We start from the raw sequence: 14,607 nt of genomic DNA, 5'->3' as shown, positions 1-14,607 counted from the left end.
TGTTTTATAAGGAAAACAATCAATGACCAAAAGAACTCTACTGACAAAGGCTTTTTTCAGTAAACTATTTTTAGTAAATAGAGGCAAAATAAAACTTATCTATAAAATGATGCAGACATGTAAAACAGGACTTGAAAAAGTTTGTGGGAAATGTGTATAATGAAAAAAACTAAGCATGGATTCCCAAAAATTGCACATCAAAATAAACCTCTAATTCCATTTGTTCACAAACATTTTGGAATCCCCTCATGTGTTACCCAAGCTAAGAAAGCAATTACCATTCTCTAACTCCTCTGTGAGTCACATTAATACACAATGCTTTTATAAAATAAACATCATTTTCTTACATACTAAACACAGATATATTTTCAATACTTTTCCAAAATTTAAGCTTTAATTTCTCTAAGTCTAGCAACTTCTTTTTTTTTTTTTTAAGATATATTTGTTTTAATTGGAAAGGCAGATTTACGGAGAGAAGGAGAGACAGGGAGAAAAGTATTTCATCCACTGGTTCATTCCTGCAATGGCCAGAGCTGAGCCAATCCAAAGCCAAGATCCAGGAGATTCTTTCGGGTCTCCCACGCAGGTGCAGGATCCCAAGGCTTTGGGCCATACTCTGCTGCTCTCCCAGGCCACAAGCAGGGAGCTAGTTGGAAGCAGGCAGTTGGAACACAAACCAGTGTCCATATGGGATCCTGGTGCATGCAAGATGAGGATTTAGCCTCCAGAGCATCACGCCAGGCTCCAGCAAGTTCGTTTAACTATAAGCTACATATCTTTATGTAAGCTTCAGTTTATAATAGTATGCTGAGTTTTACTGGATTTTTTTTTTCCCCAAAAAAGACCCTGCAACAGAAAAATCCATCAGTTGACATTCTATTAATAAGCCATATCAAGAAAAAAAAGAAATACATCAAGAATGAAAACAACAGGGTGAAATGAAAGGAATGAAACAGACCCCAGAGACTGTTACATCACCCCAGACAAACGCCATGACTTTATCTGCCTCTATCAGAAGCTTCTGCCAACAGGCAAACAGCAGGATGAGGAAACTCACGGGAGCATTCCTTTTCTCTTCATGCCCTAGGTTATCATTTTCAAGAGAGCTATCAGGAAAACAGCCATGAATGTTGACTGCAAAGTGTGGGGAAAAAATCATGCTTTCCCCAAAACAGGAGACAGAAAAAGACTCCACAGTGAAGCCAAGAGTAAAATATGACAAGGCAAGAAATCTTGTTGACTCTGCAAATTCTACCCCACTGACTCAGCGCAATGGGTCCGTGCACCGCCTCCATCCCTGAGTCGTGGGGAGGGTTACTGCACTAGCTGATACAGAATTTCACACACTCTCTGCACCTTTCCTGAGTGGCCGCTATGTGCCCAAGTGGCTCACAAAGTACCAGAATTTTCCACTTATAGGCAGTGACAGTAGAAGGTAAACATAGCAGCACCGTTTAGTACATACATGACCTGAGGAATTCCACCTCCCCATCCAGAGGAGCAAGGCACAGCGCCCAACTCACCTTCACCCACCATCTACTCGCTGTCAGTCACATACAGATCAAAGCCCTTTCCAACCATGAAGTGTTAATGAGGTATTCCACCAAGCAATGAAAACAGTGATGAATGGAGACCTTAAAAGAAAACTTGGCCAAAGTGACACAGCCAGATAATGACATAGCCAGCATGCAAATCAGACTGCAATTCAGCGCCATACTCTAACCACTGCCTCTTGGTAACATAGGACATCCTTTAAGAGGATATACAGAGGCTCATTTTGAGGTACACCAGGTTAAGCCACGGCCTACAATGCAACATCCTACATGGATGCTAGTTCAAGTTCCTATTGCTCCACTTACAACCCAGCTCGCTGCTAGCACACCCACCTGAGAGACCAGGGAGAAGCTTCTGGCTCTTGGCTTAGGCTCAGCCCAGCCTCTGCTACTGTGGACACTTGGTGAGTCAGTCAGTGAAGGGAAGCGCACCTCTCTCTCTGTTTCAAATCAATGAAATACATCTTTAAACAAACAAACAAAAAGAATATATACAAGTGAGTTGCCCCTGCCCACTTCACCTTAACCAACATCTTTAGGAGAGCATAATCAGCCTCATAGACAAGTCAAGTGTAAAGATTATGTAAGCCTTTTTCTTTTTTTTTCTCACTCTTTTCTTCCTTTTGAGTTTCAGAGAGATGTTTAGCTCTGGGATGCCTCCAGGGCTGGGGCACTGGTAAGAAAACATGAACATGTCTTAAAGAGAAGGAAAAGAAAGTGGTAGCAACCTTACAACTCAAAATCATTGGCAGCTGAAATGGTTGTAAACTGCCTCTACCATACAATGCGGGCAGGCAATCTGGGCTGCCTCACCCCCAGATCAGACCAGTGCCACAGTGCGTCAAGTGGATACGCTGGCTCGATCTTCCCCCGGTAGTCTCCCCCCGTAAAGAAGATGTATGGCAGAGAATTAAGTTCCAGAAGCAACCATTAGCAGGTCTTTATTATCCCCAAGTCAGATCAGAGTTTTCCAAACATTCTAAATCATAGGAGGTGTTTATAAATCCCTCCATTCACCAGTCTTCCGATGGCACAATAAATCTAAAATCAGGTGATTCTTACAGATAGTTTCAGAAAGCGCTATTTAGATCCAAAAAAGTCCAAGATGAGTATTCTGGGTAGGGGCTCTTCGTCCTTCTAAGCAGTTCTCTGTTTAATCCCTGAGAAGATCACCATTTCAGAATATAAACGTCCCTGGAGAATGGCTTTCAGATGTCCTTGCTGTACCCTTAAGGCTCTGGGGGGTTTGCAGAGCTTCCCTGTCCACTCCAGCAGCTCAGGCAAAGATTAAATTCTTTCTTGAACCAGAAACAAGAAGAACAATATTTGCTATACACACGTAAACATCATCTTACTCAACATGCTGTGGACTAACTTCAAGGCTTTAGCCCTCACATGTGAAAGCTCTTTGAAAAGCACATGGAAAATGAGAATGACAGAAACACCTATGCTGTTTCACACAACAAATTGAAATTCAAGCAGCTTCTCCAACCATGCATTTTCATGAACTTTTAAAAGATGTGAGGGGTCTAAGATTCTGTTGTTTCATGCTTTGTTTAAAATAATAATTTAAAAAACCCTCACTTTTTTTTTCAAAAGGTAGGAAAATTATAAGACAATTCACAGAATGGCAAAAGATGCATACGTGAGAAGTATCCCTTTAATAAGAGATACGTGTTTAGAAAATAGAATCTTTACAATGTAATAAAAAATGCACAAACAACCTGACTTACAAATGGTGTTTGATGGGCTATGAATCTGGATAGGAATTCACCAAGGAAGAGATACTGAAGGCCAACAAATACATAAAGATGCTCAGCGTCATCGGTCACTTAGGATATGCCAACCAGTGAGAGACCAACACACACACACACACACACACGGATAAAGGCAGAAAATAAGAAGGGTTTGGTGAGGATGTGGAGAAAAGGGAACTCTCCATCACCGCTGAGGGGACAGTGAGATGGAACAGCCTCTGTGAACAAGGTGCCACTTGCCTTGAGCATCAGAGTTACTATCACCGAGCAACTGCACTCCTAGATAAGTATACCACCACGCAAACATGTACTGCTGATGTTCATAGCACCATTATTTCTAACAGCCAAAAAGTCGAAGGAAAAAAAACACATCAACTAGGAGTGGATGGCTGAAATGTGACGTGTCGGCGCAATGGCATCTGACTCAGCAATAACAAGGAATGTGGTAACAGCAATGCACTCCAGTGTGTGTGACCGAAGGCTGGGAAATCCAAGGTTGAGGGACCACATGTGGTCAGGACTTTCCCGCTGGTAGGAAATCTCCAAAATCCAGAAATGACTTAGGGCACCTGATGCCAGGAGAGACATATTCAAGAGTGGTTCTTTCAACCAGCTCCTTGCTGAGATATCCCATCAATCTAGAAGTGAATCGCTTCATTCATGAGTATAGAGTCCTCGTGATCAAATGACCTCCTCTTAATATCTCATAATAGGAATTAAATTTCCCATGTTTGAGTTGTAGCAGTGACATCCAAACCATAGTATTACCCAGTATGTGGTGAACAAATGAGGAATAGCATAATGATATCTGTACTTTGAGGTACTGGCCATGGAAAGAAGTTACGTTTCTGCTTATTTTGTGTTTTGTTTTCCTTTGCAAGCATCAGCACATAGGGCACCCAACTCTGAGACGCCCTGGAGACACCAGAGGTGAACAGGGCGGTGCAAGCTAAGACAGCACATGTTTCAGATCTAAGACAGCCTCCTGCTTCTCCCAATAAGCGCTGCCTTGAGCTTACAGGGACAACAATGAAAGGTCAGGCAGACGCTCCGGGAGACCGCAGAGGCTGCTGCCAACTTCTCAGCGTTCTTCCAAACACATTGCTAGAAAAACTGCAACCATCAAGGCAGCAGGTATCTAATTGCATCCTCCATGTGGCTTGCTCTTACACCTAGATTTCTCCTTTCCCAGTGCCCTGTGACTCAGTCTCTGCTGGGGCTATCAAATAACTTCCTGGAGAATTAAGAGTTTAAAAAAAAAAAAAAACAACTAAATTCAAAACAGCATGTCAATTTTTAAGTGCAGAGAAAAGCAGTTCCGCTGGACCTTAACCAATCATTTCCTTGAGGACAAACAACAGAAACTACAGCTGCTTTTTCCCATTTTTCTGTTTGGTCCACAGACCAAAGAGCCACAGGAACAAAGCCACTCCATTGCTGTAACTCACTTGCTCTTAGCAAAGGGCAGGGAACAGAAGGCCAGAGAAACGGGAGCAGCTGCTGCCTGATCTTCCTATGAATGCCCTGGGCTCATTCCCCATCCTCTTCATTATTGTCTCAGACCCCTTTTCACAACCATCACTAAGCCCCAGCTCAAATGATGACAGGGAAAGCAGCCTTCTCTGTGTAGAAACGTCTGGAGCGCATCTGGGACGTGATGTAATCAGAAATAAAAACACGTAAGCCTTACAGTCAATGTTAAATTGTTACGCTCTTTTATTTTGTGTTATCAATAATTGCTTACTCCTTCATGGACCTTCTCACATGTGGTTCTAAAGTAATCCAGTTAGATACCACACATGTGTTTTTATTTTTTGTTGTCGATGACACAATTTTCATCTCTTGTGCCAATCCTGGTCCCACTCCTTGAGTCAACAAATATATAAAATAATAGCTGCGGATGAGTTAGTCATCCAACTTGCAGATTCCAAAACCCAAAGAAACTAAACTCTTGGAGCCAAAAAGTTCAGTTTCTGCAACATGCAATACTAACCTGGAGGACACAAGAGCATGATAGCACGAAAACTGAACTGGGGAGTAAAAATCTTAGCTCTGCAACTTACTAGCCGAGCAGTACTGAATCAATTATTTAACCTCACTTGGCCTCAGCATGGAGATAATGACTGTACTGACCTCATGGGTTGTCATGGGGACGAGCAGGGGGAATTGGTGTAAGAACTCCGTAAAAATGAGTTAGGATGGTAACAGCGCATCACGCTTGAATCACATTACTTAAAGTAAGCATACTGCCACAGTCAGAACTCTGGATGAAACTTAAAGGAAATAGATGACTCCCCATGAAAAACACCACATGGGAATAGACACAATGCATCCCCCCTCGGGTCAAAGTGTTGACTATTCCTCTCACCCTAAATCCCTGACTCTAAGAAGAATCTTCTGAAAATACCAATCAACTAGCACAAATTATTGATTCAGTGACTGACAATCAGAGAAGAGGGAGTGGTTGCACAGATGTTTGCTCTTATTAAGCAAACCTCCCCTGCCACCCACCACTCCCCCGCCCAGGAATGAGAGGTCTGCCCTGGTCAAAACCTGGCCTTCAAATAAAGGAAGGGACCGTGAGGGTCACCAATAGTCAAACGGCTCTATGACCGACCGCCGTATCCTGGTGTACTAGCAATGTCCAGGAAATCCCGGCCCACTGTGCACCAACAGGGCCCTAAGTCTGTTGACCTTCTGGGTACAACGAAAGATCTCTGCTAGGGTAGAACAAACAAGAACGGTAGAAACATGTGCTATTTCTATGTAAATAAGATAGCACAAGCAAAGGTTCATTATCAACCTTGTGAGTTAGACCTTCTAGTGGGAGGTGCAAAACTTTGGTAATTTGAAGAGGCACTTGGTAGCTCCACATTGCAAATGCTCCCGCTTCCCCACTGGAGACTGCAACAGGCACAACTAACACTCCTACTCCACTGGTGCTTGGGAAAGGATGGGACACAGGGAAAAGGCAGTATCTTTTTTCTTAGAAACTTTTTTTTTAAATAAAATAATGCAGCCATAATTGTTTATAGTGGCACATCTGAGTCTGCCCATGCCATCACAACTAGCAAAGGCTGGCAAGACCTGGGCAACTTGGAACCAATGATATGCAGAATTGCGTTTGGATCCTGGAATTCCCTAAAGGAAAGTGACGCTGATTTAACTGTGAATGGAAAGGTTGTATCTAAGGCGCAAATGTCTCCACTCTTACCGCAGGGAAACCAAGGCCCTACATACTTAGCCCAAACTGTCGGGCAGCAGTTCTTACATATACGGAACACCAACAACATGGCGGTTCCAGGTTAGAATTAGACTCCAGCCCGATTCACACAAAAGGAACAGACTCTGGTCACATCGTTTCTCACATCCACCGTGTCTATGCTCTGACCTAAAACTCAGGAAGGCTACCCTCCATTACTCATCTCCTCATCCAACCCACATCCAAAGCTGCCTATTTTCATGATGGCCCCATGACAACAAAACCCCAGCGGGTGTGGACGCCAAAGCACACACACATCGTCATGTTCACACAGGTTCTGCCTCAGCCACTTCTTAACCTGAGATTAACGCACCACCAGACAAGTGTCTGAGTGTGTGAATAACACAGGGCATCTCTCCAGAATTTCCACTGGGGATTTATTACCAAAAGATGGAAAAAAGCATCTGGGCAAAGGACAGAAGGCGCACTTTCTCTCTTTCTGTAGGGGGCATCCCTTCCCCCAACAGCCCTCCAAACAGCCAGGCACCCCTCCTCAGCATGGTCCAGCTGCACCATCACCGGCTCTCCATCCTGCTGAAGAGCAAGCTCCCCAGCCAACCCCGGGGCTGACTCCAACCAATGAACAGGAGCTTCAGTGGCCAGAATCCCACTCGGGAATTTTCCGGAGCTCCCTGCGCCCTACACCTGGACCCACTCAAGGGTGGTTCTGGAACCAGCAGGATCCCGCCGTCGGGGGACCAGAGCTCAGGGAAGCGAAATTGCGGCGCCCCACTGCACTGCCCTGTCTGCCCACTCTACATCTGATCGAGTCAACCCGCAACACTCAACCTGTGCCAACCCGTTTTCGAAAAGAAAAAGAAATTTTTAAATAATAATAATAAAACTTCATAACATCATTTGCCAAAACGTGCGGCTGCCATCCGCCAAGACGGTTAAATGTCCATCAAACGGGAGGAGTTGGAAGCTGACGGGGAACACTACACCCCATAGCCTCCCATCTCTGTGAGTTTGTTTTTGTTTTGTGCTTCCTCCTGACAGAAACGCGACAGTCCGCACACACCAGGCGCTGGCCGGGCAGGACAAGCTGAGATCCACCTCCAGGGCTCTGTGGCTCTCGGCGCGTAAAGGCACAGCGAGCGCCCGGGGCTTGGCTGAATTTCACCCCCAACATCCACAAAGTTGGCCCTTGAGCGTACACACACACACAAAGAACCCCAGCGCCGACAGGACAAGTAGCCAGGACCTGACGCGAAGGCACACACAGGAGCCGATCGGGAAGGACAGAAGGAGCCGCGAGCCACAAAGCCCGGGAGCCCGAGCGGCCGCGCGCCCCGCACGCCCCCCTCGCGTCCCCGAGCCTCACCGCGGCGCCGCTTCCTTCCATCTCCCATGGCCCGCGCCGGACCGGCCGCCCGGGCTGCGGGCGCCCCTTGCGCCCTTTGTGGGACTCGCGGACACCTCGGGGAGGCGGCCGGGGAGCCCCGCGGCGACGGCGCGGACCGGCGCGCGCCCTGGCGGAGGCGGCCGAGGCCTTCCCTCGCGGCAACGTCAAAGTGCGGGCGGAGGCGGCCCTGGCGGAGGCGGCCCTGGCGGAGGCGGCCCGGGCGGCGGCCACACACCGGGGGCGGGACGCAGGCGGAGGGGCGGCGCCCGGGCACGGGGCGGGGAGGAACGAGGGGACGCCCCCGGCTCCTGGCCGCTCCTCCGGCGTCCGAGCTCCGACCGGCCAGCGGAAACCTGCCTGTTGCTTTGTCTCCATCCTCCCAAAGCCGTCCCACCCTGAGAAAAGCAAGAGGCGCTCTCCACGATCTTTCCTCTCGCGAGGTGGGCCGCCCCCCCGGCCCGCCCATCCCGGGGTCCCGGTAGTCAAACAGGTTCTCCGGGGGCCCGGCCTCGGGTCCTGCCAGGAGGCCTCTGCGTCCTCCCGGGAGGAGGGACTCCCCGGCGCACCGAGGCGAGCGCGGCTGCCCAGCCAACAAAGTGGAGGGACGAAAGAGATGCGGTCCCTTCGAGGCTGCGTTTTCCATCTGAAACGCCGGAGAAGCATACCTTTTCCCTTTCCTTGGTTTGATCCGTGCCGCAGAGGAAAGGAGCAGAAAGGAGCTCCTCCCTGGCTACGAGAGGTGCGGGGTCTCCCCAGCGAAAACCACCCTGGTTTACCTGTGGGCTTGTCCCAAGGAGGAGCGCTCCGCCTCGGGGCTCCACGCCGGCCGCGCCGGGACACCGGGATGGAGCTCCCCGTCGTGTCCCAGCTTTATTGTCACCAATACTGGTTTTAAGGGCTCAAAGGGAGGGGGGACTACCGAGCCGGGACTGGAGCCCCCAGTCCCCGGACACACGGAGAGCCAACCCTATAGGTCAGCGAGTCTTGTTGCCAGGTTTGCCGAGCAGGGAAGGCTCAAGGCCGCGGCAAGCCCTTTCCTAGCTGCCCCTTCCACACCCTCCGTCGGCCAGCTGGCACCCCAAGGAGGAAGCTAGAGGGAGTGGTTTATGCAAATCCACTCCAACTTTGAAGGACCGCTGCGATCCTGCCGGAGGCAGCTGTGTAGGGCTGAAACACTCCAGTTCCTGTAGTTCTCCTGGACGATCGACGAAAAACTATTGCCAGCAGTTTCTTGTGGTCTGGTGATTTTTGTGGGTAAGAGTCGAAAATAAAACTAAGTATGGCGTGATGGCTCAATTGGCTGATCCTCCCTTTGCAGTGCCAGGAGTTCCTAGCTGCTCCACTTCCCATCCAGCTCCCTGCTTGTGATCTGGTAAAGCATCAGAGGATGGTCCAAGTGCTTGGGCCCCTGCACCCGCGTGGGAGACTCAGAAGAAGCTCCTGGCTCCTGATTTTGGATGGGCTCAGCTCTGTCCATCGTGACCATCTGGGAAGTGAACCAGCAGTGGAAGATCTTTCTCTCCTCTCTGCAAATCTGCCTTTCCAATAAAAATTTAAAACTAAGTATAAACTATCATTGTACCCTGGGTGGACATGTCCCTGTGATGGTCTTTACCTGGAAGGTTAATCCACTTACCAAGCCAGACAGGCAGGGTGGACCTATGGTTGTGTGAGCTATCTTATTTAGGAGGCTAGGAACTCAAAAGCATAACCTGGATCCAACACTGTGGCCCTTAGGGTAAGCCTTTGAGCCACCAGCACGCCCTGTGCCCACCACAGGCGTCTGCTGCCCTGCTTTCCATCCTCTGGCCCTGCCTGGGCCCTGGGGCATCACGGGGGATGGCTCCAGTAGTTTGCTGCCCTGCCACCCACGAAGGTGACTGGGACAGACTTTGAGGCTCCAGACTTCTGCCTGGCTCATGCCCTGCCAATGTAGCCACTTGGGAAGTGAACCACTAGAGGGAAGCTATCTGTCTCACTCTTTTTCTCTCTCTAACTCAAGTAAGTAAAAATCTTTCAGATAAGCTTCTATGCCACAGTGCCAGCCCCATAAAACAAACCTTTACAAAATGATTCAGAAAGTAGCGTTGTGACGTGGCAGATAAAACTCCTTTCTGTGACCCCACCAGATTCTTGTCCCGGATGCTCCACTTCCAATCCAGCCCCCTGCCAACAGCCTGGGGAGAAGCAGAAGACGACCCAAGTGCTTGGGTCCCTGCACCCGTGTGGGAGACCCAGGTAGAGCTCCTGGCTCCTGGCTTAGCCTGGCCGAGGGCAATGTACTAGGCAATGAAATCTCTCTCTTTCGTCTCTCTCTCTCTCAGAGCTGACTGAGATGCTCTGTGTCCATATCAGAGTGTCGGGGTTGATTCCCACCCTCATCCCCCATCCAGCATCCTGTCAATATTCGAGAGGCCCGTAGGCAAGCGTTCCTGTGTGAGACCAGGATGCACTTACTGGCTCCTGGCTTAGCCTGCTGTTCCTGTCTTTTGCAGGGATTTGTGGAATAAAACAGTATATAGAAGATTTTTTTTCTCCCTCTTTCTCTCATTTAGTAAATGAGGTTTGATAACAGGTTGGTACAATGGCTCCATTAGTTCATCTCTGCCTGCAGGTGTCAGGATTCCATATGGGTGGTGGTTTGTGTTCCAGACTCCTAACTGTGGTCTTGCCCAGTCCTGGGGAATAATCCAGTGTATGGAAGATCTCTCTGTGTCAACCTTCTCTGCCACTTCACCTTTCAAATAAACCGAAAAGTAAATTTAAGATAACTAAGTAAACAATGTTGAATTCCTTCTGGGGAGCGGATTAGTACAATCTCTTATTACTGTGCTGCTCCCTTGCACTTGAGAAGAAGTTCCTTGATAAGTCTTAGGTTTGGGCCTGGTACAATAGCTCAATTGGCTAATGCTCCCCTTACAAGCGCTGGGATCCCAGATGGGTGTTGGTTTGTGTCCCAGCTGCTTCATTTCCCATCTAGCTCTCTGCTTGTGGCCTGGGAAAGCTATAAAAAATGGTCCAAAGCCTTGGAGCCCTGCAACTGTGCGGGAAACCCAGAAGAGGCTCCTGGCTCCTGGCTTCAGATCAGCTCCAACCATCCATTGTAGCTACTTGGGAAGTGAACAGATGGAAGAGTTTTCTCTTTGTCTCTCCTTCTCTCTGTAAGTCTGCCTTTCCAATAAGAGAAATAAATCTTTTAAATAAGTAAATAAAAACATCTTGGGTTTACTGTTGTATGTTAACCTCTTATCAATTTCTATTACAAGTGCATCAAAGAATTTCAGATCAGTAACATTACCACTACTGACTTTTCATTTACCAATATGCATTTTGCATGCAAGTATGTCTAGGCTTTTTAAAATGCTGAAAATAAAGTACGAATACCTGTTTCTGCTACACTACTCCCCAGAGATCCTAGGAATGCAGTTCAAATGGTCACACTGTTTCAAATCAGTGTCAAAAGACACAACCTGCACTTTGGTTAAAAAAAATTAATAATAATAAAAGGAGGAAGGGGGCAGTCTCAACAGAGATATTAGCTGATAAATGTCCACCTATATCACATTCCTCTGAGATATTGCCATAAACCCTAACGTACGTGTCCTGGAAAGAAAAAGTATACAGTAGGCAAAACATGAGACACTGGATGTCAAAAAAAGAAACAAAAAGGAAAGGAAAATTCTGTCTTGCCTGATTCATGCATGTGGTTAAGCCTGACTATTCTGAATGTCTTTGGAAAGTCCAGAGTAGGGAATACCTGCTTGTTTATCAGCGCAAAAGGGAATACTTACCAAGAATGAAACTGGAGTCTCAAGCACAAATTTGTACAATCTAAACTCCCATAAACATCACCAAAAACATCCAGGAAAAAGAACCATGTATTAACTGACTACATAGCTTTGCTAATGAACTTGGTAAAATACAATGATAACTTGTCCTTGGATGCTTTGGCTGTTTGTGCCATCTTTGGAATGACTTTTTAAATTGCTTTATTGAGCCACAACTCACATGGCACAGAACTCATCCTTGTAAAAGGTAAAGTTGCAGGATTTTATTTTTAGCAGATTCAGAGCTATGTGACTATCATCAGAGCTAATTTTGAAAATTTTTCATCATTCCTAAAAGAAATCTTTCACCCATTAGCAGTCCCCAGCTCCTGATAAACAGTAATCTACATTTTGTCTACAGATATGCCCATAACTGGAACATGAATTTCATATAAATCAAAATATGAAATATCTGCCCTTGGTGCTGACAATGTGTCATGGCCTATTACCACGCCAGCTTCCATACTGAAATGCTTGTTTGAGTCCCAGCTGCTCTGCTTCCCAACCAGAATCCAGCTAATGTGCTGGGAAAGGCAACAGAACATGGCCCAGGTGCTTGGGCCACTAACACCCATGTGGGAGTTCAGGATAGAGTTCTGAACTCCTGGCTCTTGCAGCCATTTAGAGAGTGAACCAGCAGCTAAAAGATGACTATCTCTGCCTCTCCCCCTCCTTGTTGTTCTTCCTTGTAAATAAGTAAATAAACCTTAAAAAAAAAAAAACGAAATTACTTTTACTGGAAAGGTAGGTAAAGACAGAAAGAGGGACAGAAAGATCTTCCATTTGCTGGTTCACTCCCCAAGTGGCTACAATAGCCAGAGCTGAGCCAATCTTAAACCAGGAGCCAGGAGCTTCTTCTAGGTCTCCCATGTGGATGCACCCAAGGCCTCATAAAATCCTATATTGCCTTCCAAGCCACTAGCAGGGAGCTGGATGGGAAGGGGAGCAGCTGGGACATGAACAGGTACCTATCTGGGATCCCAGTGCACGTAAGACAAAGATTTAAGCACTAAGCCATCACTCCAGGCCCATAAATAAAGCTTTTTAAATTAAAAAATTGATCAATTATTCTCCTACAGATAACCCACATCCACTCCACAAGCTATGCTGATATGTCCCTCCTCTGGACAACTCCAGGGATGCATGCCTGATCCCAGGCACTCTGCAGACTCCCCCAGGGACTACCTCCAAAGCAGTTCCCACTTCCTCAATCAATCCCACAATCCGATGTCCTATGCTGTTTCACACTGCCACTCCGGTGGAGCCTGAGAGAGACAGCTCCATGCCATCATCTTCTTACACATCTTAGCTTGACAGAGTTGTAACACTTTTATTGCTCACTGCAAACATGTGCACACAGGACTTAAGGAATCACCTCCATCGTGGATTCAAATTCCTGAAGGTGATGATTCTGCAAGATTATTAGCCTTCAGGGCACATATTGCAGGAAAATGACTCCACATCTACCATTAGCCCAGTGCCCCCATAACCACATGGTGGACACTGGGACTCTTCAGCCTCCCCATTCCTCATACCTGGGTAACCCAGTCCCATAGCTCCTAGCTCCTGGTGGCTGTTTACATATAAATAAATGAAAAAATAAATTCAGTTAAAACACCAGTTTTTCAGTTTTACTAGCCATATACCCAATGTCCAGTAGCCACAGGTGGCTAATGGCTGCTATGTTTAGGCAGCACAAAGTCCGTATATTTCTCTTGACACAGGGATTACTGTCGGACAGCAGTGCCTCACACAATGGCACACAGGAAATGCTGAGCAAGTGACAAATGAAGATGGGTTCTGAAAGGAACCTGTGATGACAATGGTATATTTTGCCAAGAATGGAAAAGCATTCGTGTACAGCACAGACACCCAGACTGACGGTGGTTCAACGGAGCATCTGTCAATTTTTCGAAAGTGATATACGTTCAACTAGAAACCAAACGTCAAGATTTGAACTGGAATAGTTCCCTGGACTTAGCAGCATGCAGTCTGGTCCTCTTTGGAGATGCTCAGCCCTGAGAGCAGGGGAGCAAAAACACACATCTCCCTGCCGTGTTCTTCGTTGCTGAACTATGCTGTTGAGTTGTGTAGGCGGATTAAGTGCAGTTTTGACTTAAAAAACTTCCTGCCTCTGGAGAGCGCCGGTAGGAGCATCCGTGCTGTGTGATCACTTGACCAGCGCACCAAGGCCAGATCCTTGTCCCGGTGCATGGCTGCAGCTGCCCTGCATCATCAGGCTGCAGAACCACCTGCACCTCCTGCTCCACCAGAAGATGCTTTCCTAGCCAAACATTCCTGACAGCATCCAAGAGCAAAGTCCTTATTTCCCTCCAACAACAAAAAGTCCCTACTCCCCTCCGAAAAAAAAAAAAGTCACATTTTTTTCAGAATTATTCAAGGAATGAAAACAAATGGTTCCACAAGCAATCTCTTATCAAAGGGGGATTCCACTAGAAAACTTTTTTTTTTGTTTTTTTTTTTTTTTTTGGCTAAAGCGAGCGTTTAACTGTCAATTTCTTTTCCCAGGGTAGAAATGACCTATGGAAATTACCTAAGCCTGTGGGTGTTCATATTGTGAAAATACCTGGGAATGGCCCCAAGCGCATGGCACAGCAACTGCTCTGAGCTGTGGGACTAGGCAGACAGGCACAATCCTCCCAGAGGCCTCCAGGTCACTGAATCACAGTCAGGAGACCGAGTACCCGGCTTGCTATCTGCCTATTTGTCTGTGCTAGAATAAAAACTGTTTCTGGTCTGTGACCTGTCAGGGGTCTGGAGAGAAAGCTATAAACAAACTGTTTAGAAATGAGATTTGACTGGGCCAGTGCCATACTGTGGTAGGCTAAGCCCCAGCCAGTAG

The 14,607-nt window shown here is 47.1% G+C and overlaps 1 protein-coding gene across 2 annotated transcripts in view; it reads right to left on the bottom strand.

The window, feature by feature from the left end:
- The window catches only part of PSD3 (pleckstrin and Sec7 domain containing 3), a 268,216-nt gene extending 260,288 nt beyond the window's left edge, over window positions 1–7,928 (bottom strand). For both annotated transcript variants that reach the window (XM_040971307.1, XM_040971308.1), the window contains exon 1: window positions 7,897–7,928. In XM_040971307.1, the coding sequence (XP_040827241.1) occupies window positions 7,897–7,917 (21 nt within the window). In that variant the 5' untranslated portion in view covers window positions 7,918–7,928. The remainder of the gene's footprint in view (window positions 1–7,896) is intronic.
- Window positions 7,929–14,607: the final 6,679 nt, after the last annotated feature.

This window comes from Ochotona curzoniae, unplaced genomic scaffold, assembly GCF_017591425.1.
Source record: "Ochotona curzoniae isolate NIBS_2020 unplaced genomic scaffold, NIBS_Ocur_1.0 contig_21, whole genome shotgun sequence".
NCBI lineage: Eukaryota > Metazoa > Chordata > Mammalia > Lagomorpha > Ochotonidae > Ochotona > Ochotona curzoniae.
The sequence above is the reverse complement of the archived record's forward strand: the minus strand, read 5'-3'. Positions and strand labels throughout refer to the sequence as shown.